Source organism: Miniopterus schreibersii (assembly GCF_964146895.1).
Source record: "Miniopterus schreibersii genome assembly, chromosome: 14".
Lineage (NCBI taxonomy): Eukaryota > Metazoa > Chordata > Mammalia > Chiroptera > Miniopteridae > Miniopterus > Miniopterus schreibersii.
The window spans coordinates 52144445-52172202 of NC_138114.1; the positions used below are offsets into that span (position 1 = coordinate 52144445).

Consider the following 27758-nt stretch of genomic DNA (forward strand, 5'->3'; position numbering starts at 1 on the left):
AATGTGATAACAAAGGATCAGGCTGTGGTGCACAGATGTCGGAGATGCTCCCCAGTGTCGCGGCCACAGGAGCTGACCCACCTTCGGGTATGACCTCTGACTTCGAGGCTTGACCTTGGGGTGCTCTCAGGAGTGCGCTAAGGCCAGGAGCAGGCGTAGGGGGTGTGGAGGGGGTCGGCGCAAAACTACATCCCTGTCAGGTGCCCTCCAGCCACAGCCGTGGCCACAGAGTGGCTGATGCTTCCAAATAGTTCTGACAAGGGTTACTTTCTATTTGATGGACTCAGATCAAAAGTGGCTGTGTCTTGCACGACCTTTTCTGGCAGTTGGGCGAACACAGAGCTAGAGAACCGCCACAAGCACCGCTTCTGGGGCCCTCCCTTCATTACCAACGCGCGAGTGTGAACCACTGTCCTGCAGCTTCCACAGCCAGGAAGGGAAGGTGGGGCCATGCGGGGTGGTCGGCCCCTGGGGGGACGAACGCAGCTGCAGCCTGGGGGAGGCTGCGCGGGCCATGGTCATGGTAGCTGGGGCCCTGGTGGCCATAGCTGGCTCCGGGTGGCAGCCAGCTGTTCCCAGTGGGTGCCGAGGCTTCCCTTACAGGGTAGGCCCTCCCGTTCCCAGTCCTTCCCCTCATCCTGACTTAACACTAGAACTGGGACAACACAGTGAGAGAAGGGGACAAGCACACACAGTACGGCTGGTCTCCTGCACTTGCTCTGCAATAAAAGGTCGAAACGACAAAGGGAGGGCAGACACACGTCCCAAGACACGGCAGCTGCTTTAATGTGGCGGAGTCTCTACACAGATACCAGCTACGTGTTGTTAGTTACGTGTCACACGCGTACTCCTATCACACACAGTTTCGGCCAGTGGGCTTGGAGCTGCTGATGTCCCCCAGGGCCCCATGCCAGGTTCGGGCTGGACGGGTGTCCCCTGCACGGGCCAATGTCCCCGCCAGGCTGCCTTCGTGGTCCAGGAGCCACTCCTTCACGTCCAGCCCTCCGGAGTAGTTGCCCAGGGCTCCGCTGCTGCACACCACGCGGTGGCACGGGATGAGAATGGCGACCTGGAAGACAGTGAGGCGGCCACCATCAGCCTGGCTTCAGGCCAGGGGGGTCCTTGGGGCTCACGAGCTCGGACCCTGAGCACACGGATCCAGGACCTGCTGCGCAGAGACTCATTTGTTCTAGAGCTGTCTCAGTGCCAGTCCCCGGGTCCCCAGGACTCCACAGGGGCTGGGCCGGGGCAGACAAGGACCCAACCCCGGAGGGAATGAACATGCGGTATTCTCCAGCCAACTCCTGTGCACCCAGATTTGGGAGGAGAAACTTAATTTCCCTCGGTAAGAGATTTATAAAGTGCACTTAGAAAATTTAAAATTACCCTCCAAGTTGTGGGGTGGTGTGGAGAGCTCTCCAACCTTCCTGAGAAGCAACAGCAGACCCCACACCTGGGAGGTGCACTCAGAGCCCGGGGCGCCCCCTGCCGGTCCGCGCCCTGACCTCCACGCTCCACCTCTGAGGTCGGCAAACTGGACACAGTGGTCAGCCACTGGCAGCTGAGTGTCTAGAGGAAGCGGCTGAGCTCATGCGCCCGGGATCTCCTCACGGCATCTGGGCACCCTCTGCTTCCTGGGGTGGCCATTCTGCCTCTGCCATCACTGGAGACCCTTTACTGAGAGCTGAGCCCAGGTGTCACCTGCTGGGCACTCATCCGGCTCAGCTCACCTGCCTGGGGTGCCTGCTCTGTGGACCCCGAGCTGCACATGTCCCGGGTGGATGGCCTGGGCCCTGGTCCCCATCCTGGACGAGATGCTCAATAGTGCCATTGGGAAGAGTCTGCTCTGTGCCCGAAGCGGCTCATGGTGACATCATATCCTCCAACATGCCCCAGGCCAGGCACTGTCATCCTCGGGTCGCATTCAGTCCCTGGCACAAAGTTCACAGGGCTGTTCAGAGGCAAAAGGAGGATTCCTACCCAGCAGGGGTGAGGTCTGACCCTCACCCTCCTCAGGCTCCAGGAACAGCCCCTGGGGACAGCTGAGGCCAGCCTGGGCTGGCCGGCCACTCCTGGCACAGAGTTCTGGTCCCGATTCCCACTAGAAGTTTGGGTTGCCGTGGTAACGCGTGCAGCCTCGGCCTGCGATTTCCTGTTCAGTGCAGTTTAACAGAGTGAGAGTCGGTAACGCCGCCCAGTCCTGCAAACGGCACCCGCTCCCACCCTCCTGCGGGGAGACAGAATTCTAAGGATTTCCGGAATATTTACTCGGGTTTTCAACAAATACCGCGTCACATTAATAACGGCCCGCAGGGCACAATGAGATAAACTACAAGTCAAGGTTCTGACTGATAAAGGGGAAGGGATCTCATCCTACTTGGTTTTGCACACATTTAGGCTCCGGTTCAAGTCTCCCACCTAACAGACTTCACAAGAGACCTTTGCTTCCTCCCTTCCCTCCCAACAAGCGATGGAATTATAAAAGTGTGGGACATGAACCTGGCCCCCTTTCTGTATGTCACGCAGGAAACAGGGCGGCCGGATGGGGAGGACAACTAATTATAACTAAGCTACGACCAGCCTGCCTCGTATGCACACGGTGAGGGCGAGCAGGTGACTTAATGAACACGCACGATTTCACCACTCCGAACGGGGAAACGCTGCGCCTGTTTCTGTTAATTTTGGTGGCAGGTTTCACGCTATTAAAATAATGAAACCTGCTAAAATTTATTAGAGCCCTAAGGACATTTCAAAGGAGCCGGACCCTCCATGCCTTCTCCTTCAAGGACTGTGCTGCATAAAATGTAATTTTTATCAATAACCAAGCAGCTCATAATATCACAGCTGCCCCGCAACCTTCACGCTGTGAAATCTAATTCGTCCAATACGCGAATCCATCACTTACGCGGACCGTCTCTCAAACGCTATAAAGCTTCCAAACCCATAGGTTTGTCTCCGATGAAAATAACACGAAGGGGCCTTTCAATCAATAGGGAATCCCTCTGATTCCAGTGCCGGCTGCATATTTCCTCCGACTCCGCCTTTGTTCTTGCGGGTAGCAGCCCACAGGGGAAGGAGCTTGTTTTCACTCGCGGCCTCATCAATACCTAAATCCCGGTGAACAAGTGACACGGAGAAGCTGTAATCAATAGCTCCCTGTGCGTTTTCTTCTTCTGGTCAAATGGTTCAGCCCCACTGACAGCCCTGACACTTAGAACATGATGGTAAATCTTTATCAACAGCCTTCTGGGTGACTGGCAGAACGCGGCTCGGGGTCGTTGACGCTCGTGGCGATCTGCGGGTAAACGAACTTCTTCGGAATGCCTTTTGTTTAGAAAGAGGTGGGAAATTCTCTGTGCACAGTATTGATTGCCTTTGAACTGCATTAAGCAAATTCTGTCTGAGGATGAGCGGAAGGTGTTTTGTGCGGGAGGCGTCTTCAGTCCAATCTACCAGACGACGGACCGGCCTCCGCGCCGGGTCGGGGAGAGCGCCTCCCGGAAGGCTGCCCAACCGTCTCCTCCAGGCTAGTGAGTCCCTTCAGGAAAACTTTGGAAAATCGAGTATCTAGGACGGGAAGAAACTCCCACCCCAGGAAAATCCACGCCTCCCCCTGGCAAGGGAAGGAAGTGGTGCCAAATGGGTTCGCGCTCACTGCAAGCCCCCTGGGGGGATGCGTGCACCACGGTGTTTTCCCACATTCCAAGTGCATGTCCACCCTCCCCCTGGAATGCTTGACTGCTCTCTCCAGCCTGAACGGAGGCGTTTCCAGGGAGGTCTCCACGGTGCGGTCTCTGTGCGGGAGTGGCCGAGCCCGCCGTCAGCACCAAGGAAGGGACACAACCATGTGGACAACCATGTAGGCTAACCACGGGCCGTCCGCACCAGGCAGGGTCCAGCCCCGGACCAGTGCTCCTTTCTCTCTTGGGTCTGAATCACCTCTTGGATCCCCAGTCACTTCTAAGGAGTTTACATCACTTTACGGAAACTCTGAGGACTGTCGCCCCCCATCACCCTGAAGTGCCATTTCTTGCGGGAGTACCTGCCCCGCCTGCACCACAGCTGGAGGCACCTCTCAGGCCTGCAGCCGCTGGCACCTTTGCAAACTCTCCATGAGGTGAGGGTTCCTATGAGTGTTATGGGCCTGATGCCAGAGGAAGGCCGCAGAAAGGCCACGAAGGCTCACGGCCACCCAGCTGTCCTTGGCAGGCTGAGAGGAGGGGGCTCTCGCAGAGGCTCCTGCCAGGTCTGTAGACATCTCCAGGCCCGGCTTTGGCCCACGACGGGAGGTCAATATGAGGACTTCATGGACATCAGAGTTTTGAGCCCTGTGGATCCTATTTTATAAATTTCTGTGACTGAGGCCACACTTGCAGGGAGACACTCATAGAGATTAATAGCAGGGGGTGAGTGTCGTGCTGCTTGCACGACAATAAATGTCCCCGGATATCACCACGAGTGCGATCGCTGAGCTGCCACGGCGTCCCCGCCGCAGAGCGAGGCGCCGCGGGCCCAGCAGGTGAGGCTCCTCATTTGTATCCGTCGGTTAGAGAGCTGGTTTCCACAGCAACGTGTGGGTGCCGCACACACCCAGGGGCAGGCGGTGTTGCCACTTCGTGCGTGTGCACACCTGGGCGTCAAGCTGGACATCGGGGGGGAGACGGGAGGGAGCAGTTCCACCCACGGGGCCCGGGCAGTGGCAACCTGGCCTGGACCGGGGCTGGAGACCTGGGACAAAGCGAGAGTTCCCACAGAGCACAGCGTCCGAAGTGACTCAGGAAGCGGTCCCAAGACCCCATCAGCTTCCAATGTTCCTCTCCCCAGGCCCACGGTGGAGCCTGATCCCAAAGCACCCAAGCGGCCTTTTTATCTAGAGCAATGTCGAACTGAGCCACAGCCTGCGAGAAGATGGGGACCTTCCGAAGGAAGATGCATTTAAGCTTTATTGGCAAACGTAACAAACCATATTTCACAAACTTAATTTGGAATCACACCACATGCTCTGTAAAAACACGGCCCCGTGTGCGGCAGGATGTGATGATGAGGCCGGCCCGAGCAATGCAACACAGCAGATGCAAACAGCATGCTAACGGGGCCCACCGGCCCTCGTCCCCGAGAACTTGGAACTCGGGAGGGGGGGTGCGATGCGTCATCCGTATCACACAGTGCTCCAGACAATTCGGGTACTTTAACATGGCAGAAACTTTTGCAGACTAGACCTACCCTGGCACAGCGCAGCTCTGTGCTCACAGGAGCCGTTTCCTAAAGCACAGTGCGGTGCTGTGCGAAAGGCTGAGAGCTCACCATCTCCCACAGATGCCGGCTGCGCCCTGGGGCAGCCCTGCGCCGAGTGGCAGGTGCGCCGACGGTGCTGTGCGAACGCCCACCTGTCCAATGAGCAGGGATGAAAATACTGTCGAAAATACACAGCAAAGCCACACAATTTTTTAGAAAGTGGGCCTGACTTAGTAATTTCCCACCCCATGATTCAATGATGCTATTTGTTCTTCCCAACTGGATGGCGTTCTTCCATTAGAGATGTCCCTGTGGCTGCAGGGAGAAGCTGTCACTGACGTGACAGCATTTACTTGCTGGGCACTGGAGAGGCCAAGGAGAATGGGCACAATCCAGGGGCCTCACGAGGCTGGGCAGGGTCTTGGAGACTAGACAGTCTCTGGCCCGTGTATGACCTGACCTGTACTTCTAGGTTCGATGGGTGCAGCCACCCCACAGCGCAGCCCTGTCTTCCAGAGAAGAAAGCTTCACGTGGCCTGTGAGCTTCGCTCTCAGCCAAACCCAACTCAGACCCACAGGAGGGACAGGACATGAAAGCGTGTGGGCACAGCCACATTCCCGACAGCCATGCCCAAATCCGGTTACTATCCCAGGTCAAGTGTCAAGAGGTTAGTCGTCCCTAGTGGTCAGGCCCAGGGCGGCTGGACCTCATAACAGAAGGTGGTCCCGGGGAGATGGACCTAGCAGGTGGACCTTCTAGAAGCTGAGCACCAGGACGGGGGTGGGGGCTTTCACTCTGCTTTGTCTCCTGCTCTAACCCAGTACCCAGGAGAGCGCCTGGCTCACACCGGGCACCCAGGGCACACAGCTGTTGAATGGATGAACGAATGTCTGCTGGCCACTTCCCCAGGCTTTGTCCCTGTGTGCTCCCTGTGACAGAGGCTCTGTGTTTCTAACACATGGAGGGAGGGCTCTCAGGGGTGTGTGGGGATGCTTTCTTTACCACCTTCCCCAACCCATGGGCAGTGCCCATGTCTCTTCTGAGGTCCCCATTAGAAATGCTTCCTGTCCATCCGCCAGCAGCACAGGCTGCCTGGGAAACACGCTTCTATCAAACGACACCCGCCAACCCCATCCGCACGCCGACCCGCACTTACAGGGTTGCTCCTCATGGCTCCGCCCACCGCCCGCGCGGCTTTGGGGCTGCCCGCCAGGGCTGCTAACTGCTGGTAAGAAACCACTTCGCCGAATTTCACCACCTCCAGCAGCTTCCACAGCACCTGCCAGGTGAACGAGTCTGGAAGGAAGAAGGCAGAGTGATGTCATTTGGACAATCGGCTCCAGCAGCTCTGACATAAACAGCTGCCAGCCCTGAATCAGAAACGCATCGACACAGAGGTGCTGCACTCAGTCAAAACGTGGCCTCCACATGCGTTCCTGTCACCTGGCACGAGGACCACGCGTGAGGCGGGGCACAGAGCGGGCTGGCTTCTTCCAGGGATCCCCAGCCACACATCACAGATTTGCAGCTTCCCACTGTCCCTGTTCCTGCTCGGTGCTCTCCCAGTTCACGGGCATGTATAAACTAGCACATGGTCCAGCTCCTGAGCACAGAGGCCGTGCCTGCCCACTGACTTCGAAATCCTTTGTACTGCTGGTGCATTTCCAACGTCAGAGGAGACCCAGAAGGAAAGAGGAGCCATGGGCTGGGCTGGGCTGTTACACTGGCTGCCCACATTGGGCAGCGAGCAGACTCAGGATGCCAAACCCTGGCACCCAGGGGCCGGCGGCAACCTTGGCTATAGGCCTCTGTAATGAGCAGGGCTGCAAAATCACCTAACGCCATTCCTGTTTTAATTGCATTCCCTCTCCAAGTGCTGTGGGAGTCTCCCTCTGCTCCTGGCTGTTAGAGCCGTTTCCAGGTGCAGGGTTTGCAGGCGCGCAGCTCTGGCCTGTGACGGAGGCCAGTCCGAACGGGGGCCTATTGTCTTTCCAAAGAGGAGCCCGGCTCGGCATCGCTGGACACAGAGCTCTGTCCTCGTGTTCTCACGGTAGGGCACCGAGCCCTCGGGGTGGCAGGAGGTCCCGATGGCACCAACAAAGGGGAGGATTCCGCAGGCAGGAGCGGTGCCCAGACTGTGCCCGTGACGGCACTAATGACACACCCCGTGCCAAGCTGGCAGAGTGCGGTTTGGTTCTTAAAGGAAACACGCCCTTACGCACGCGTTAAATAATAAAAATCGCTTCTTAGTGGAAGGGGACGGTAATCACCTCACTGGGAAAAAAAACCTGTTTAGTCTTTATTATAACATTAAGCAAATGAAACATCAGCATAATCCAGGTGATAGGAGAGAAGGGTCATCAAAGAAATTAACTTTGTTGTTCATTAATTTACATGGATTAGGCGAGGGCAAAAGATAGCAAGTGTGCTCCAGTTTTTTATGATATAATTTCAAACTGTACACCATTTGTGGCAGGAGGGTGACTTTGGGGTTAATCAGACTGATTTGTCCTTTTAATTGCTTTCTATTCAAAGAAAATTCATTAGATAATGTTCTCTTCAAAATTCATGAATCAATTTAACTGAAGAAACCACATTAACAGCTTGGGGTTCATTAGCACGGCAGTTGTGTCGAGGGCTGGTTGCTGGGAGGGTTTCCTTAGGCAAACAGACTCTGTTTACTGTGATTTCTTCAGAAAGGGTCTGAAACCAAACTGTTCATCATTATGACTGTTGCTGTTGTTGTTACGCCTTAACTTGAAAAAAAAAAACGGGAGAGCAGAGCAGAGCAGGCAGCCTGGCGGTGGTAACTGGAGGGAAGAGAGATTTCGGGGGCAGCTGCCTTGGAGGGGACACAGCAGAGCAGCTCAGCTCGTGGGCAGAAGCGGAGGCCGGGGTCCTGGCTGCCTCTGCGGGCACAGAGGGCTCCGCTCCTGTTTCTGCATCCCGACCTGGGGAGAGGGCGCACCCCGGCTTCCCAGGAGGGCGAGCCTCGAACTTTCCGAACCTGCTGGAATACGAGGAGAGGTGTGCGTGCAAAGTCACAGCAGCACAGCCCTGGCTGGGTGGCTCCGCTGGTTGGAGAATTGTCCCGTACGCCACGTGGTTGCGACTTTGATTCCCAATCAGGGCACGCACCTAGGTTGCGGGTTCGATTCCCAGTTGGGGCATGTATGGGAGGCAACGGATGGATTCTTTTCCCTCTTGTCGATGTTTCTCTCTCTCTCTCTCTCCCCCCTTCCTCTCTCTCAACATATCCCCTCCTCGAGTGAGAATTAAAAATAAAAAAAGTCCACTGCAGCACGGAGCGGTCGGGGAGCTGGGCTCCTCTCCACCTCTCCAGCACGTCCTCAGAGCGCCAGGCCCGACGAGTTACCGCCACCTTACATAGGGCCTCTCTTTCTGGGCGTAAAAGTATCGTATCATAAAACAATTATACAGCCATCTCTGAGCACAGAGTTTATCCAACATGTTCAGCTTCATTGTCAATTTTTCATGGGAGACCATTTCTCACCCTGTACCTACCAGGCAATATATTAGGGGGGAAAAAGCTCAAAGAAGGCAATATTTAGCAATCAAGCACATCGTTCTAGAAATGCATCTCGAAACTCAATTTCACCCTGTAGGGAGCAAATGCATTAATTAGTTTAAGCGGCTCTCAGAGTCAGTGCCGTTAACCCCAACCTGTGCAAAACCAGACGCAGAAACTGAACCCGTTTTGGAGGAGGGGCCAACACGTTCAGTTGTTAAAGATCCTTCCATAATGGAGTAAAACCTGCTCATAAAAATTAACACGCAGAGATATTTTCCTGAGGTGGAGGTGACCACATAAATCCACAGTGGCTGGGCCAGCGTTTCAGGTGGCCTAAGGGGTACTGTTAAAATATTATTCTTTTTTCTCCCACCATGTCCCCTCCCCCCAAGAGAGCAGGCCATGAACTCAGGGTTGTGTGGAGTGGCCACTGTCAGCCAGTTCCTGAAAGCTCCTTTCCTTCGCCCTCTCCGTCCTCATCTTTCTCCGGCCCTTCTGGGGTCGGGCTTCAGTTCACACTGTGTGGTAGCCTCTGCCGGAGGCTGACCTGCTTCCCAGAGCACCCTTACCTTGAGGACATGCCATTTTCATTTCAGTTTGGGTGCCTACTTAAAACACACCCGCTGTGACCACCTACCCCTAAAACATTGTTTCCTAAATTCTCTACCTGGACTGTAAAATCAGCCAGAAAGTGGTGAAGCAGTCTCCCAACACTGGCACGGAGAGATCTTGGCCTATGTCATGGACATGGTCTTTTATGTGAGCTCTTTTCATGCCACGTGTGGGAGTGGACATTGGGCAGTCTGCACTCGCACATTTGGGCTGTTGCAATCTTTGAAATATGTATGATGACTGAAACCAAAATCATGACATTTATATAAGATTTTCAGTATATGCAGATGTAAAACATAGGTCACTATGATTTCAAGGAGGGGAGTTAAAGGATCATATGCTGGAAAGGTTTCTACATTCTACTTTAAGGTGATAAAATACTGATTCCAATTAGACTGCAAAAGTTCAGTATATAATCCCTACAACAACCAGTAGAAAAGCCATAAAGAGAGATAACTATAGTCAAAAACTACAGGTAAACTAAAATACTAAAAAAGTGTTAAAATAGCCTAAAGGAAGGAAGGGGGAAAGAGAAATGAAAGACAGGGAAAAGATAGAAAACAAAATATTATATAATAATAAAATAAAATCTAATAAATAAGATAAAATGAAACAAATGTTATTATGTTTATATCTAAATCCAATCATATTAAATAATTACATTAAACGTAAATGGTCTAATTACACCAATGAAAAATATAGAATGAATTTAAAAAATAACCCAAGGATGTGCTGTCTAAAAAAACTCCACTTCAAATAATAGATATAGGTGGGTCAAAAGTAAAAGAATGCATAAAAATATACCATGTAAACAATAATCCAATAAAAGTTAATATCAGATAAAGCAGAGTTAAGTCCAAAGAAAATTTCCAAGGTAAAAAGGAATATTACATAGTGATAAAAGGAACAGCCCACAAAGATAACCATACATTTTTATGTTCCTGACGGCAGAGTTGCAAATACATAAAGCAAAAACAGACAAAACCTGGAAGGAGAATTAGACAAACCCACAATTATACTTGGAGATTTCAACATCTCTCTCTCAATAACTGATAGAAATAGTTGACGGAAAATCAAGAATGTAGAAATAAAACACACTATCAAGCACCTGGTTCTGACTGACATTTATAGAACACTCTACCCAGTAACAGCAGAACATATATTCTTTCCAAATGTATATGGAACGTTGACCAAGACATACCATATTCTGGGTCATAAAACAAACTTTAACAAAATTTAAAATAACTGAAATCATATAAGTTATATTCTCTGATGATAATGAAATTAGATAGATATTAATATAAAAAAAAGATAACAGAAAATCTCTAAACATTTGGACAGTAAATAAGCCACTTCTAAATAATCCATGGGTCACAGAGGAAGTCTTAAGGGAAATAAAAATATACATTGAGCTGACTGAAACTGAGAAGACAGCATTTCACAATTTATGAGACACAATCAGAGTAACAGTAGAGGGAAAGTTATAGTATTAAATGCATATTTGAGAAAAGAGGGAAGGGTCTCAAATTAAAATTTGAGCTTCCAACTTAAGAAACCAGAAAAAGAGAGCAAAATAAAACCAACTCAAGAAGTAAATAAAGGCAATGGCAGAAATCAATGAAATTGAAACCAGAAAAATGATAAGAGTAAAATACATAAAACCAAAATTGGGTCCTTTGAAAAGGCCAATAAAATTGATAAATCTCTAGCAAGACTGATAAAGAAAAAACAACAAATCATCAGCATCAGGAAGGAAAGGGGATGTCACTCCTGACCTCGCAGACATTACATGGATAATAAAGGATTCCTACCAATAACTACACATACTATTCAACAATATAAGTGAAATAGATCAATTTATCAAAAACTACAAACGATCAGAACTCATCCAGCATGGAACAGCTAACTGGAATAGTTCAGTAGCTACCAAAGGACTTAAATTCATAGCTTAAAATCTGAAATCACCAGAGCCAGATAAAGTCACCAATTTTATCAAACATTTAAATAAGAAACACATCAACTCAGCATCATCTTTTCCTGAAAGCAGTGAGGATACACTTCCCAAGGCATTTTATGAGGCAATAATTACTCCAATATCAAAACCAGAAAAAGAAATCAGGGAAGTACAGGTTAATATCTCCCATGGGCAGAGATACAAAAATTCTCAACAAAGAATTGGCAAATGGAATCCAACTACATATAAAAAGAGTAAGACACCGAAATTAAGTGGACTTTGTCCCAGGAATGCAAGGCTCTCCAACGTTTGAAAAGTGCACCTCGACACAAAACCACTGTAATCAAGTCCGTGTGTGCTGGTGAAAGAACAGCACTTAGCTCAATGGAACAGAATAGAAACAGCCCGTGACTGGTTCTGTCATTGTCCCTGTGCAGGCGAGACTCCGAGGCGCAGCTGGAGCGGCTGTCGAGGGGCGCGCTCCCCCGGGAAAGCGGGGCCTCAGGCAGGAGCCCCCTCTGCACACCAGCCCTCAGCGCGCCACAGGGGTTCACAGCTGGGCCGCCTCCGGGGCGCCCTCCCACGCGCCCGCAGCAGCCTCCTCCTGGTGGCACTGGGTGCAGGCGCGAGGGTCCCCTGAGCACCCGGACCATAGGGCCACGCAGATTCAACACGGGCATCCGAGAGGCTGGCAAAAATGTAAAATAACGTCACACTGTCCTTACATGTTTTTGTTTTTGGAAAATAGTTATTTTGATATAAATAACTTTATAGTAGAGTGTTACTTTAAAATAAAGACATTAAAGAATCCTCAGGTTTAATTTCCAGCATGGCATATGGAGGGAGACACAGCCCTCAGGATCCAAAGCTCTTTGGGGTCGTCAACCATTCTGAGGACAGTGGGGCCCCTCCGAGCTGAGGGACAGGAACGCTCCCGCTGCACCCCCTGGCCCGGGCGCCCGAGCCAACCTCGGAGCTGCTCCGGATGACCACCCGCGACGGCTGGACCCCAGCCCCGGGACGCGACCCTCGGCTCCCGCGGGAGCTGACGCAGTCACCTGGTGGGGCTCAGGCGAGGCGAGGAGAGGGCGCCTCCTCTCACCTGCCCCGTGATTAGTGCCCGAACCTTAACAACAGAATTGTGCCTAGGACTTTGAGCTCGAACTTAAGGAGGCCTACAGAGAAATGATTCAATTGTGACTGTCCTGGTAAGAACGTGGATAATTATACATTAACATAGTCACCACTCAAATAACTGTCATTCAGCTTGAAGCCCAGCCACCGACTTCTGAACAGGTGCTAATGGTTCCTGAACAATACGAGGAGACACACACTGCCCACGAACGCGAGGGGGCGGGAGGGAGGGGGTGTGGCTGTCACTACGGGGTCACTGTCAGGAAGGAAGGGAGTCAGAACCGAGTGGAGGGTCCTAGTTCTAGATCCCTGTGCCGTCCCCACCCCCGTGGACTCCATCTCGGCGGTTGGGTCCTGCTGGCTCTCCTCGGACAGACACGCCCAGCTCTCGGCCAGGACGCTGTGACCCCTGAGCCAACCAACCCCATGCTGACCACAGCAGCCACGTTCCCTCCGTGGCACAACCTCGTGATCAAAGCACGAGAGAGAGGAGATCGGATTTAAAATGACACAGTGTTATCAACGTACGCAAGATAATGTCGCTGCATCCCGCCCAGAGTCAGCCAGGGGAAGGTGACATTGAATTAAGCCTTCCCTTGGTGGCTTCAGTCACACGGCAGAGAAGGGACCCTCCGCTCGTGATTTCAGACCCAGCTCAGGCTAAACACACCAGTGGTCATCAGGTGGGTGTTAACGCGCCAACAGACCCCAGTCTGGAACTCTGACGTACTCCGTCAGAAACTTCGAGAAGCCCCTGCTGGCCCTCGCAGGCGCCCAGAAGAGAAGCCCCGCGAGTTTTACTGGCAGACATTTCTCATGGCTCCTGTGAGTCTAAAAATAAGCTTCTTCCTAAACCTGGGCAGGGCCCGCGGTCCTGGGCCGCGCGGAAGCTCCGGTCCGCCTCCTTGGACTCATTTTCTGGGAAAACTGACAAATCTAACAGGGACAGGTGGGTGCACGATCCCCACCCATGTGGCTTCGGGAGCTTGTCTGGAAGAGCCCTGAGGTCTGTTAAATAATTTTAGCTAACTTTTGAAGACCAACCCAACAGAGAGGAGCTAAGCCCTTAATTTCTTAATGAATTATTCACTGTAGGTCGGGGATTACGCCAAGCAGAAGGCATATCATTACCGACAGAGCTGTCAGAAGGACAGGCAAAAGGGAACCCGGCGAGCTTTAATTTCTCTGCAGAGAGACGAGGGGCTCTTTGGGGATTAATCTCAGTATCAACATGGAGCCTTTGCCGCAGGGCAGCTGAGGAATTCAAAAGAAGTTGTGCCTGGATTCTGAGTGATGGAATCCAGCTCCGATTGTGCAGCTGACTTTGGTTCCTCACCTATTCAAATGAGGATGGGGCCGTGCAGGTGTGGGCGACGGGGGTCCCCGCAGGACAGGTTCCCCGTGTGCCCGCGGCAGAAGGGGCAGGGGGGCAGGGGGGCAAGGAGGGAGGAGCACCCGGCCAGGGCACCACGCCGGACACGCACTGAGTGGGAAGGGACATGGTGGGCCAGGGACGTCACCACCAGCCAGGTGGGCAGGTCGCTCCCCTTCCTCTCGGGGACCAGGGCTGAGGTGCAGACAGGGGCTTCTGTGTCAACCCCATCAGACAACAGGCCTCCGGTTCCTTTAGCTTTTCCCACTGGCCTCGGATCTGTAGCCAGCAGTCAGTCCACACGCTGTTACAAACACGAGTTCAGAGGGGCTCCCTGTGCTCTGGGCAGGTGAGAGAAAAGCAGGGTAACTACCCTGTCCACAGACCCTCACCTTCCAATGTCCCTGGGCCTCTAGGAAAGTCGGGTTGGAGGCCAGAACGCAGAGCCTGGGGGACACAGACACGGAGCTCCGGCGGGTGGTGGCCCAAGTAGAAGGACACGCGACGTGTCAGGGAGCTCTACTTCGCTCCTTGGCTGAAGGCTGGTCCCACAGGTGTCACAAGAGGGGTGTGGCTGCTGTCACCAGCCCAGTGCTGCCTCAGGGGAAAATGGGCAGAGCCTGTGCCTGTCCCCAACCACTCAACCCTGCCCAGGGGCAGCTGAGGACCACTGTTCAGTGGCAGGGTGCCCGGGAACAGGGCCACCTTTACACAAGCTTGCAGCTAAAACTGCGTGATGGCCCAGGAGACCACAGTGACGACAGGTGACCCTGGTGTTTCACACGGAGGGCTGCCGAGACGGTGCATCATCCTATGAAATCCCCTCACTGCCGCTCAGGAACAGAGAATCACACAGTGAGTAACCCGGGCTCTGCCTCCGGGGGTGTGAAATGCTGCAATGCCATCCAGCTGCTGGCTTCTGTATCGTGGCAGCAGCCCACCAAGCCAGACTCTAGTGCTGGAGAAGCACGTTCTGGAAGACCCGTCCTGTGGTTCAACACAAAACACCCCGGGAGAGACGGACACAAGGATTTCGGGTCTATTTGATGCTCAGATAAACGAATCTTCAAGCTCCACATCAGCAGCAGATGGGGGAATATGAACTCATTAAACGAAATCCTCCCTAAGTAGGGCACACTCGCCCCAGGCATTCAGCCCACCGTCACTGACACGGTGGCTCTGGCCAGCCCAGGGCATCACCACCCTGCCCAAATACCTGGCCAAGCACAGGGCCGGCACCCCAGGCTCCATGTGGACACAGTTCTGAGCCACCCCCCACCTGCCAGAGGGAAGCCCGCTAGGCGGGACGGTCCTGACAGCCAAGTGCAAAATAAAACGGTGACTCCGACAAAGGCCTCGCTCGGCTTGCTGGCTTGGCTGAGATCGACACACAGCCCAGAGGTCGGGCTCTGAGGCTTCCGTCCCTTGCCACGCCCGAGCGCGCAGGATGGCCAGCCTGTCCTCTGGGGCAGGAGGGGCCTGTGAGGCACACCAACAACTGAGACTTTCTTTGTCCTACCGGAGGACTTCTTGATTCTCTCCAAGTCTTATCGATTATGAATAAAGCTGCTACAGACATCCGTGTGCAGGGTTTTGTGTGGACGTAAGTTTTCAGTTCATTTGGGTAAATACCAAGGAGTGTGATTGCTGGATCCCATGGTAACAGTCTGCCTCGTCTGATGACACACTGAGAAACTGTCTTCCACAGTGCCCACGCCACTTTGCATTCCCGCCACCGGGGGGGGGGGGGGGGCCGTTCCTGTTGCTCCCCATTCTCACCAGCACTTGGTGACGTCAATGATTCGGATTTTAGCCATTCTAACAGGTGTGCAGTGGTGTCTCCTCGTTTTAATTTGTATTTTCCTGATGACGTATGATGCTGAACACATTTTCATCTGATTACTTGCCATCTGAATATCTTCATTTGTAAGGACTACTGTTCAGGTCTTTGGCTCATTTTTTTAATTGGGTTGTTCATTTTCCTAAGGTTGAGTTTTAAGGGTTCTTTGTACATTTTGGATAATAGTCCTTTAGCAAATGTCTTTTGCAAATATGTCATCTCAGCCTGTGGCTGGCTTGTCTTATCTCTTGACACTGTCTTTCACGGAAGTTTTTAATTTTAAGTCCTGCTTATCAATTACTTCTTCATGGATCATGACAATGCCATACCCGAGGTCATGCAGGTTTCCCCCTATGTTATCTTGTAGGAGTTTCATAGTTTTACATTTAAGTCTGTGACCCATTTTAAATTTTGGTGAAGGGTGTAAAGTGTCTAGATTCATTTATTTGCATGTGATGTCCAGTTATTCCAGCACCATCTACTGAAAAGACTGTCCTTTCTCCATTGAACGGCCTTTGCTCCTTGGGTGAAGATCAGTTGACTATATTTACATGGGTATATTTCTGGCTGCACTAGCCTGTACTACAGATCTATTTGTCTGTTCTTTTGCCAATACCATACTGTCTTGATTATTGTAGCTTTATAGTAAGTCTTGAGCTCAGGTAGTATCAGTCCTCCAACTTTGTTCTTCTCACGTTGGCCATTCTGGGTCTTTTGCAGCTCTGTATAAACTTTAGAATCAGTGTGTTGATATCCACAAAACAACTTGCTACAGTTTTGATTGGGGTTGTGTTGAATTTCTAGATCAAGTCAAGAAGAACTGACATCTAGATAATATTGAGTCTTCCTATCCATAATAGGATGGATAGAATCTCTCTCCATTTATCTAGTTCTTTGATATCTTTCATCAGCATTACAGTTTTCCTCACATAGGTCTTGTACATATTTAGACCTAAATATTTCATTTTTTGGGTGCTAATAGTAATGTGGTTTTAATTTCATGGTGGGAACTTTTTCATGTGTCTATGGACGAATTTACACATCTTCCTTTGAGAAGAGGCTAAGTTGTCCAGTTATTTTTTGGGTTGCCTTTTTGTTACAGAGTTATACAATTCTTCATGCAACCTGTGTACAAGTCCTTTGTCAGGTATACATGCTACAAAATTTCTCTCTTACTCTGTGGCTTTCCTCTTCACTTTCTTAAATATGTCTTTTACTTTTGATAAAGTCTATTTATTGATATTTTTGTTCATAGCGTTATTTTTGTGCTATATGCAACGTTTGCCTATTCAGATTATGAAGACCTTCTCCCACGTTTTCTTCTAAAAGCTTTAGAGTTGCAGGTTTGTGTTTAGGTACACGATACATCTCTAATTTTTATGTACAGTGTGCGCTAGGGGGTCAAGGTAATTTTTTTTTTTTGCAGATGATATTCAGTTGTTCACACACTATTTGTTGAAAAAATTTCACTTTCCTCACTGATCTACTTGGAGTCTTTCTCAAGGATAAAAAGTTTGTAAAAGTGCAGATCTCAATTCTGCTCTGCTGCTCTATGTTTTGATACCACAGTGTCTTCACTATAGATTTGTAATAAGTCCTGAAATCAGGTAATGTAGGTCCTACAACTGCATTCTTTTTCAAGATTGCTTTAGATATTCTAGGCCCTTTATGTTTCCATACAACTTTACAATCAGCTGAGAATTTAAAAGCCTGAGTGAATTAAATATAGAGGACAGTTCATGGAGAACTAGCCTCTTGGCAATGTTGGCTTTTCTGACCAAGCTGTACGCAGTACTTACATCTTCTTTATCTCAGCCATGTGTTCTATTGTTCAGTGGAGGGGTCTTGCATATCTCTTACTAAAGTTAATGTTAAATACTTTGTTTTTGACACTACTTGTAAATGTAATTGTTTTAAATTTAAGCTTCAATTTAATTACATAAAAATCAATTTTATATATTAAAATTACATCCTCAACTTAGTTTGTTTTCAAAAATTCTATAGGTATTCTATGCAAATAATTCTATAATATGAAAATGAAGACAGCTGTACACTTTTCTGATATGTGTGTCTTTATTTTTCATATCTTTTTGCACAGAACTCTTGTCTTTATTCTTTTAAATTATCTGTGTATTGTAGAAAATGCATAGTGGGATCTGGCTTTTTTTATTCAGTCTGTTAATCTATACCTTTTTATTTGAATCTTAAGACCATTTACATTTAATGTAATCATCAATATGGCTGGGTTTGAATCTACTAATGTGCTATTTGTCCCATCTTTTTCTGTTCTTTTCCCTCTTACCTGCCTTCTTTTAGATGATTTTTTTAAACTAGAATTCTATTTTATCTTCTATACTGACATATGAATTAAACTTTTTGGTTTTATTTCTCAATGGCATTCTGGGATTTATAATACGCATCTTTGATTTATCAAAGTCTGCCCTCAAATAATACTGCACTTGTTCACAATACTGTAAGCAAAAGTAAGAACCTACCTTTTGTGCTATTTTTGTTATAGATTTTACTTCTACATATATTATAAGCCCCTGAATTATTATTAATTTTATTGTGAACAGTTAATCACCTTTTAAAGAAAATAAGAAAACCAAGGAACAAATTTTTTATACACCCCAGGGGAGTCTGTGCACAGAGGGATGGCCACATGAAGAGGGTGTCCATCTCTAACCCAAGCAGAGAAGGCTCTGAGGAAACCAACTTGATCCTGGACTTCCAGCCTCCAGAGCTGAGGGAATAAGCCCTGCTGTTTAAGCAGCAGCCTGAGCTGACTGAGACAAAGAATGAGAACACTTCCTGAGGTTGCTCAGGCAGGCAGAGGTGGCACTGGCTCACACACACAGCACCAAAGCTTTCACAGGATATTCCCCAGGCTCCACACTACCCGGCAGTCCTAACACAAAAGCAGTGTCCCTCATGGCCATGGCATGCCTGAGTGGCATATGGACGAACTACCAGACATCTCCAAAGATGACACCTGCTGGGAAAGGTCACAAGGCAGCGTGGAATGAGCCTAGCTTCATCCCCTCAAAACCTCGCAGAATGGAGCTGCGTCTAGGTCATTCCGGAGAGCCACGGCTGCTGAGGAACATCACTTAGGGTCACTGTTTTGGCCTGGAGCGAAGATCTGCCCTTGAAAGCCTGGGACCAGTTGGGCTCGGGCTCACCTGGGAGGAGGCCTTGGTTTCTGAGCCACACACTGGCACAGGCTGCTAGGCTGCTGGGCTGCACAGGATCTGACAAGAGAGCAGCCAGCCCAAAGCCTGGCTGCTGGTCAGACCCCACACCGCGGGTCAGAGCGAGAGCTCCCTGAGCACGTTCAGCAGAAGGAGCAGACAGATGACTTAGCCTTGTGGCTCTGGTCATGCAAATCACACATCTGCAGGGGACTAGAAGTCCTGGCCTGAAAACCAAGGTCGAACCAAAGCAAGTGCCCCTGCTTTTGGCATCGAGCTGCGGTCAGCCTGGGTCAGCGGGCTAACGTGGTGAGCTCTGTGTCCCTGTCACCGTGAATGTATGTACATGGGAACATCCAGAGTGTAAGGTGAGACTTTCCCGAATTCTCCACAGGCACACTGCCAGCCCCTCCCTCCAGCTCTATAGACCAGAGTGAGGCATGAGCTGTGAGCACCGACAACGTTCACATCGATGCTCTTAGTAATACAAATGAGGACATTAATAACATTTAAATGCATTAGCTTTAACACAAATAAACAAGACCACCCCATGAAATTTAAAAAATGAATCCTGGCCCTGGCTGGTGTGGCCCAGTTGATTAAGAGTCAGCCTGTGCACTGAAAGGTGGCCGGTTCCATTCCCAGTCAGGACACGTGCTCAGGTTGTGGGCTCAATCCCCAGTTGGGGTATGTGCAGGAGGCAGTCGGCCGATGTTTCTCTCTCTCCCCCCGTTCTTCTCTCAAATCAATAAAAAAAAAATATTAAAAAAATAAATAAATTCTGTATTCTAGGAAAGAAAACACAGTCAGGAAAGAAAACACAGTCAGGGAAGAAAATAGGGGCCCCCAGCCAGGTGCTCACACCAAGAGACCACGGCAAACTGCACTGCGCGTGGGTCCGAGAAGCAGGCTGTGATGGACATCAAAAGGTGTTAATGGTTTCAATATTTATCTGCTGCAGGGAAGCACTCTAAAAAGAAGACAGGGGAAAAAAAAAATTCTGCTAATGGCTGTGTCTTTGCCATTAAAATGAAAAGCTTAATGCATCTTATAATCAGAGGACAATTTGCGAATCATTAAGAGAAATGTAAAATTCCATTAAAATACAAATCAAGAGACTCTCCCTGGACTAATAATCTTTTTGATATTATTTTGCATTTCACTATTTCTGTTCCAAAACCCAGGCCCCGCCAATGATCGGGTCCTGAGCATGCTACTTACCACAGCCTACTTCTTTAACGAGAGACGGAGCGGGGGATAATCTGCTATTCAGAGCAGGTACTAATGAAGAATTCCATATATTCTGAAATTTAATTAAAACCCCAAAGATTTCAAATTAGATGCAATTTGAAATGCCTGGGGCAGAAATACATGCACTTGCGTGGCGAGGGTACCACACTGAAAGTTGATACCGTAATTGGTCTTGATGTATTTTTGTGTTGCTGGGCTGAAGCACAGAACTCATAACCATATAAAAATTCTCTGTAGATTACCTGCTCATTGAAAATGCCATCACTCAGGTAGCTCTCTACTAAATTACCATGCTACTAAAATGCACAAAGTGATTCGGAGAGGAGAGCGGCACAGCTGGCCGACGCGCCGTGAGTTATGCATGCGTCAACGTGGCCTTTTTTCTTAGTAAAATATGCTCAGTTGAATATTAAAATATAATTGGCATTCAACCTAAGTAGCTTAAACCATTTTGTTATCTTCTTTTAAACTGATTTGGCTCCTCCGCAGTTATTTTCAAGGATGCGATTCACAAACTAATGACACCATCACATTCAGCTAGATTTGTGCTGTTTTACATTCGCCATAAATAGGCGCAGTCTCTGCAGCCTGCCAGGGCCGGCCGGCCTTTAATAGCAGCTCCTCTTGAACATCAAAGGCCCGGTTCTCGGGAAAAAAAGGGGGGAGGATATGCCATTTATGTTGGTTCTTGCATATCTTATTCCAAAGGGAAAAAGGGATGCAGATTTTCTATGAAAAAGTATGCGCCTTGGCCAAGCACGGAGCCCGTCTCAGCTCCGTCGCCCGTCTTGCTCAAGCCGCTGGAGGAAGAGTGACAGGAACCGTGCTGGGCACCGGCCCAGCCCGGCCGCGGAGGAAGGGGCGTCTTTTAAAGCAGCAGACAATGCGTGCGGACACCCACGCAGTCCAGGAATGACGGGTCCTCCTCCGTACACAGGATGCATTTTGTGTCACAATGAACAGCAGTGCTCAAGAAAAGAAAGTAACTGTCATAGTAACGGAGATACGGGATGTATTTAAGTTTGCTGAGGGGCGGTGGTCTGCTCAATATTTACTTTAGTATTTAGGAGGGTACCAAGAATCCGTGTCTAAGCTTAAGTGGCTGAGTGATGTATTTAAGGGTTAAAAAGACTTCCTTTTCCCCGCTTCACGCTTCAGTTTGCTTGTTCAGAAGTACGTTATGTGGCATTACAATGTCAGTTACCCAGGGCCCCAGCAAACTGGGCCTCCAGGAGGTGGGTTCCATCCTGGGGACTCGACCCCACAGTGTCACGGCAGCTGCTCCCACGGCCTCCGCCTCGCACCTCCTCCAGGTGAGTGTCTGATTTCTCCATCCCAACATGCGAAACATGACCTTTAGCAGGACGTGTGCTTGTAAATCTTATATTCTGAGTCAGTTTGAACATAAGGGTTTAAAGGTAAAAATCCTGTGCTAAAGCATCTAAGCTAAGTGATGGTTTTCATATGTGTGGCTCCTACAAATCGTTTTTCAGAATTATTGCCATTAATTTTATATCAGTGTTTACACATTTAACATATTGATAACTTTGAGTCCAATTCTATGGAATTTCCACTAAAGTATTTTCTCTATAAACCCAGGCAGTAGAGCAAATTCTATTTATTGTTGCCAGGATGATATCGAAATGCATTAACACCGCCTGTAAAATGTGAGTCCGCAGCACTCTATGACAACACAAATATCAAACGTTCTCTTCGGGAGCTGCGCAGGTTTGTCTAATGACTACAGTGGGAATAAAAATTTTAAAAGCATATTTAAGCGAAAAGTCTCTTCTTACTTTAAAATATAGACCTGGTAGAAAAATCCCTATTTTTCAAAGCCCACTTCAAGTGAAAAATTGATGTGACAATGCGAATTATATTTCCTGCTCGGCAGATCACGGTCCCCTGCTCCTTCGAGGTGAAATAAACCCAAGTCCAAGACGCAGACGCAGCAGATGACTGCCCTCAATGTGTGAACATGACCAGGGTGACTTTTGTTTTTAATAGAAACCTTCACCGGTTTGCTGTTTAATTACTGGGCTAGCGGTAAAAGTTATGTTTAATGTGACTCTTTCCCCATAAAGGCAGCACTTGTAGTCATTTCTATTGTAAGTACTACTTATCGGCAACAGACGCCCCATTTTATCCTGCAAGGTCTGAAAGTGGCTACCTTTTGAGCTTGGTTAGATTATGCTGTTGACCCCAGTGACCTTGAGTAAAGGCTTTCTCCAGTTCATTGTTTTGCCAGACTCGTGGAAACCTCAGGGAACGCAGGATCTGACTACCTCTTAGATTTAGGATGGAACTTCTGCACAGCTAGGCTTCCCCGGAGGCCCTGGCAGTTACCGCTCAGTCAGAGGGCTCTCTGCGCGGGGACACCAGGGGTTTTCTTGGGATCCAGCGGGCTGTGGTTCTGTCCAACCCCTACAAGCATCTCGGAGCTGGGCCCATAGACCACACTCCCCCTTCAGGATGGGCAGCATTTTAAAAGACGGCTCCCTAGAGTAAGTGTAAGGTAAGCAGAGTGGGTTGCAGTGGGGCCCCCTCTGCTGGCCTTGCCATGGTTCAGTCTCCAGAATAAATCTAGAGCCGCTTCCATCCAGCTGTTTCAAAAGAAAAACAAAGTTTTGGGCTAAAGTACCTTCTGCACGTCCTGGTTGGCTTTGCTGACACTCGCCCCTGGGTGACCCTGGCCCAAGGTCGCACCAGGCAAGGCCCCTTACGTACTCGGGTCACGGTCCTGAGCTGACTCCCTAACGTGACAGCGGAGGTGTTGACAGGCAGCCCGTCTTGCTCCTTACTCCCAAATCAAGGACGTAAACACCGTATTGGCTGCACTACCTTCTCACCCGGCTACGCGCAGAGTCCCGATCAGGCCGACATGTACGTGCAGCCCAGGATTTAATTAGTGACACCAGTAAAACACTTCTTAAATATGCATAGCGATGTGTCTCACAAAATCACTAAGAACATGAAATTCAGCGTAGGGTGAGGCACACAGAAAGAGCACTCACAGAGCTGGATCCATTTCAATAAATCTCTTTAGAGAGATAATTCTCAAAATAGGGCACATGTACATGTACATACGCTATATAAATAGAGGTATATATTTGCCTATCCTATGATTTTAATGTGTCTTGGGAGGAGTGAAGTACAGAAACTGAAGGCATAATATTACGAACAAGCTTTCTAGAACATTCTGACGCATACACCCCTGTAGCCTCAGGTAAAGGGACTGAGAGACGAGAGTAACTTGAAAAAGCTGTTTGCTTGACTGAATCGTAGTTGAAACTTTAAAAACTCTCCTCCTCCAAGACGTGGCTGCACAGTACAAAGAATGAACAAGCGTGAATGCCCACTGCCAGGCGGGAAACTGCGCAATGAAATGGGAAACAATGAACTCGGACATAATCTGAACCTCGGGCTCTTTGGCCCGAGAAATTCACCAATACGCCAGAGTGTGGTTATCAGCCACGCCGGAGAGAGGCTGGTTTAGTGTGCCGATTGCTTCCAAGCTGGCTTGGCCAGCCCCACGTAGACAGAGCCAGAACCAACCGGGACAGTGGCCTCAGTGCCAACAAGAACCAGCGCCCCGCAGGGACTCTGCAGGGCAGCCACCCTGCGGAAACGACGTCCTCTCTGCTCAGGCTGGGAGCCCCGACCGGAGAAACCTTCACCTAGGGCACAGTTCAGGTAATCTAACCTTCCCGATCCACTGAAGGGAGTGACAGAGAGAGCCAAGTGTGGACAGGGACCGGGCCGCCAGGAGAGCGTGATGAGGCCAAGGCTGGACCGTCCGCAGAAAGCAGTGCCCTCCTACACATGGCTCTGGACAGGGAAGAGTGATGGCCTGGGGCTGGTCTCCTGGTCCCATGTGGAGGGATTCCTGGGGGGCGGGGGGGGGGGGCTCTGCATCAAAATGTGCCTAGTGAGGAAGACTGAGTGCTCCCCGTCTCGCTTACCTCCCGGGCTCACTCTACACCCGCAGACCACTCACTTCCAGTGATTTCTGCCTTCCTTTTGTTCTCAAACATCCCCACTTCTCTCTCGTGGTTCTAACCACAGAACATGGTGGGTTTTGCTGTCCATGACTGGAGACACCCGGCTGCCTCCGGCACCTTGGCCTTCCTGGCCTGCCACCCGCTCTCGGGCTCTGGGTCTTCTCTCTCCGGCCTCGCCTTACCCATCTCTAACCTCGGAAGGCCTTGGACCCAGATTCCCACCCGTGCAGCTCCAGGGCTGAAGGGAGGCGTTTCACCAGCTGCTTCCCTCCCACTTGAGTGCAGTGTCCTTGGCCTGCTCTCATCACCACATGGGCGGCAGGGGGGCTCCACACCTTCCAGTCTCGCCCGTAACACTGACGTGGGGTCAACCATCCCTATATCCTTCCTGAGGCTGTGCACCAGAAGTTACACAAAACTCACTTTAGCCAGCGGGTTTAAAAAATGCAGATTTTACTACTGTCATGCCACCGATTTCATAGCTACAAGCTAATAGCTGTGACGAAGGAATTATTAAAGTGTTAAATATTTCATTTAAAAGGGAACATTGCCATCACTTTAGAAAGAAAACTCAGAACTCATCTGTTGAAAACCTTCATGTGTGAGATGGCCCAGGAGGACCAGTCGAGGTCCCCCAGCACTCCCACCGGGCCACCTGGGGGGGGGGGTCCACAGCACAGGGCCAGGCCCTCCCTGGGGAGGAGCTCGGAGGGTGCCGGGAAAATGACCAGCCCGGGTGGCAGATAAAGCAGAGAGACAGCGTCGGCCCACATTCTGAACTCAAAAGCCTATCCTGGTTGCCCGCAGGCCTGCTTGCCTTGAATTTGCTGTGAAACACAGCTTCTGGCAAAAGTGCTACTTTTATGCTTCTAGCTGCTTTGCCACTGACCTCTAAGGTCACTTTAGATGCAAATTATACAAAGAAGCTAAACTTATTTATGAGTAAATATAAAGAAGTTAGAGAGTGTTAACAGAAAAGAAGTTTCAATGATATTTCATTATGAAAAAAACATTAAGCAAAGATTTATTTCAAGAGTCATGGCTTCATTAAATTACGATTTCTTAGAGAAAAATGGATTCAAACCAAAGGAGACCTCAGAGAGGTTTCCAGGGAGGACTTGACCTCCCCGGACCTGTCGCCATGTACGAGGCTGCTCGTGCTCAGTCACAGACAAACGCTTCTGTTCACACTTTAGCAAACCAGATGAGCAAAAACCAAAACCAAAACCCCCAAAACACAAAAAGAAAACTCTTTTTTAAAAGAAAACGCCCCAGTACTAAAACAACCATTTCAAGAGAAATTCAATGTATTCAACAAACAGCTCACCACTCATTTTAATTCCCTTAGCATCGCGGTCCTCTCTGCTCCCAGTGGTGGCTCTCTACCCCAGAGGGACCCCACCTGTCCTGGCCCCAGGACCAGGCAGCCAAACGGTTCCCTGGGAGGAATCCCCAGGTAGTTAACTTGTTACTAACCTAACTTTGGAAATTCTCTAAGAGAGAAAGTGAAATCTCCAGCATCTGATGTTTTACTCTGCTACACGGCAAAACCAACCCAGCCACTTGGAGTGGGTGGGGATCACGCACTCTGTCCTCGCCGCGTGGACACATGCCGCCTCCGTTAGGTAATGCAAAAATACCAAGTTGGCACAGACAATAAAACAAGCTGTGATGTAAGTGACGGCTAACTGAGCAGCTCCCTGAGGGAGCACGGAGCCGGCGGAGTTACTGACCTTGCAGGAAGATGGGATGGTGGAGAGCAGGCACGGGGAGCTCCTGGAGGGCCGAGGGCTCCTGGAAATAGGCGTCCAGCCAGGCTGCACACTCCAGCAGGGGATCGGTCGTTTCCTCTGCGCTGCCACACGGCTCAGGAGGAGCGGGAGCCTCCGTGGGGCTGCAAAAGTGATAACAGGAGATTAATAAAGCGCAAGGCCCTGGTCCACACATCTGAAAAGCAAACAGAAAATGTTATTGCACTGAAGTGGGTAGAGTCTAGCTGTTTCAGGAGCACACACATCTCAGCTAGGTGTGGGACAGGCATGATGACGGCAGGAAGGCGGGCTAGAGGAGGGCGGGGGCTGAGACACCCGGGCATTATTTCACCCACGTGTCCACCTTTAGCTTTAAAAACATGGCATCTTTGAAAACAAAGGGCGAGTCCTAGGAAGGGGTGTCCCCATACACGGTGCTTCTATGTGGGGCTCTGAACATTTGCTGTCGAGCCAGAAGCAGGCTGTGACAAAGCAGTGTGCCTGCCCCTTTGCAGGGCAGACATGTATTTGCATCTATAGTCACCTGTCAAATCACCAAGTGTTCATTATCAAAAGTATTTTGCAGAAATGCTTTTACATTGTTTCATTCACCCTCCCACCACCACTGAATTTCAACAGAATAGCACATTCCTATGTTTCCGATCACTTCCTGCTGATTCTGGGAGATTTCCTCCTAGTCTGCTCTCAGTCTGCTGGTTCTCATGCCTGACAGTGTCTAGTGTGTGTGTGGGTCCTTTCGGGTAATTTCAATTACTGTACCAGGACATCTATGCGTGGGTTTATTTGTTCCGTTTCCAAATCTTATGATGATAGTCACCCTTTTATCTCAAGTTTTAGCCAACGTATTTAGACTCGCTTCAGATGGTGGTGTTTTATCCAGTTGGGTGCTAATTCCTCTGTCTGAGGGATCCCACAGTCGCTCCCCATGGAGCCGACTTCCAGGCAGGGGCTGATTTTCTGGATATGGGCTCAGCTGGGTGGAGAAAACAAGTCTGAGTTCTTCAGATGACTTTCCTTTCCTGCCACCTAGGGCCCCAGACACATGGCATGCATCCTTGTGGCTTCCCAGGCATGGCGGGCAGTTTCTCCAGTCTCCTTTTCAGACACTACGGCTTCCGAGCCTTTTGTGGGAAGGCAGAAAAGCCAGCAAAATGCAGGTACAAGCAGCTCTTCCTGGAGCCCTCACGCCTCCCTTCCTGGAGTTCTGAGGGGAGGGGAGTAAACTTCAACCCACAGACTGTCCTCCTTCCACCTGCACCCACTGCTCCTGCGGAGTGGCCACGTCACGTGGCTGTGCAGCCCAGCACCAAGGGTGAACAGAACTAATGCACCAATGTGACTGCCTTCAACCCATGGGGGACTTCCCTCTTGGGGTGGCAAGAGAGCGACGGGGACGCCCTCAAGACTCCCACACTGACCCACCATGGCTTGGCGCCGCCTGCAGAACCCAGATGGGGCTGGGGTGGCCATACAGGTGAGTGCCTCACAGGCTTGGCTGGTCTTCAAAGCTTGTGGGGTTCTACTGTCCCATCACCCACCTAATTGAGGTTCCTCGGGTGAGGGGTGAACACTACGGGAGACGGGCACCTTCATTCAAGGCAGGGGCTTCCATACCCACCAGCCTCCTCCTTTGCTTCAAGAGTCACCCTCCTTGCTCAGACACCCCAGTGACACAGGGTACCACTGGGCACCCCAAGGCACTGCCACACTGGTGGCCATGTCCGCTGCTAAGGGAATTGAAATGTGAGCTGTTTCCTAGCATTTCCCACCCTTAAAAGGGTATTTGAAGAATTTTTATAGTAGTAAAATTCATCTGAAATTGATTTTTTATGCTTGTGCTAAAGATCTCAACCTCTGATTTAC

General features: G+C 49.9%; 1 protein-coding gene across 1 annotated transcript in view; it reads right to left on the bottom strand.

Moving 5' to 3' along the window:
- Positions 1 to 763: 763 nt before the first annotated feature.
- The window catches only part of MGMT (O-6-methylguanine-DNA methyltransferase), a 149110-nt gene continuing 122115 nt past the window's right edge, over positions 764 to 27758 (bottom strand). Inside the window, exons 3-5 of the mRNA XM_081158414.1 lie at positions 25857 to 26017; positions 6393 to 6532; positions 764 to 1069 (exon numbers count right to left, since the gene is read on the bottom strand). Of these exons, the coding sequence (XP_081014540.1) occupies positions 854 to 1069; positions 6393 to 6532; positions 25857 to 26017 (517 nt within the window). The 3' untranslated portion in view covers positions 764 to 853. The remainder of the gene's footprint in view (positions 1070 to 6392; positions 6533 to 25856; positions 26018 to 27758) is intronic.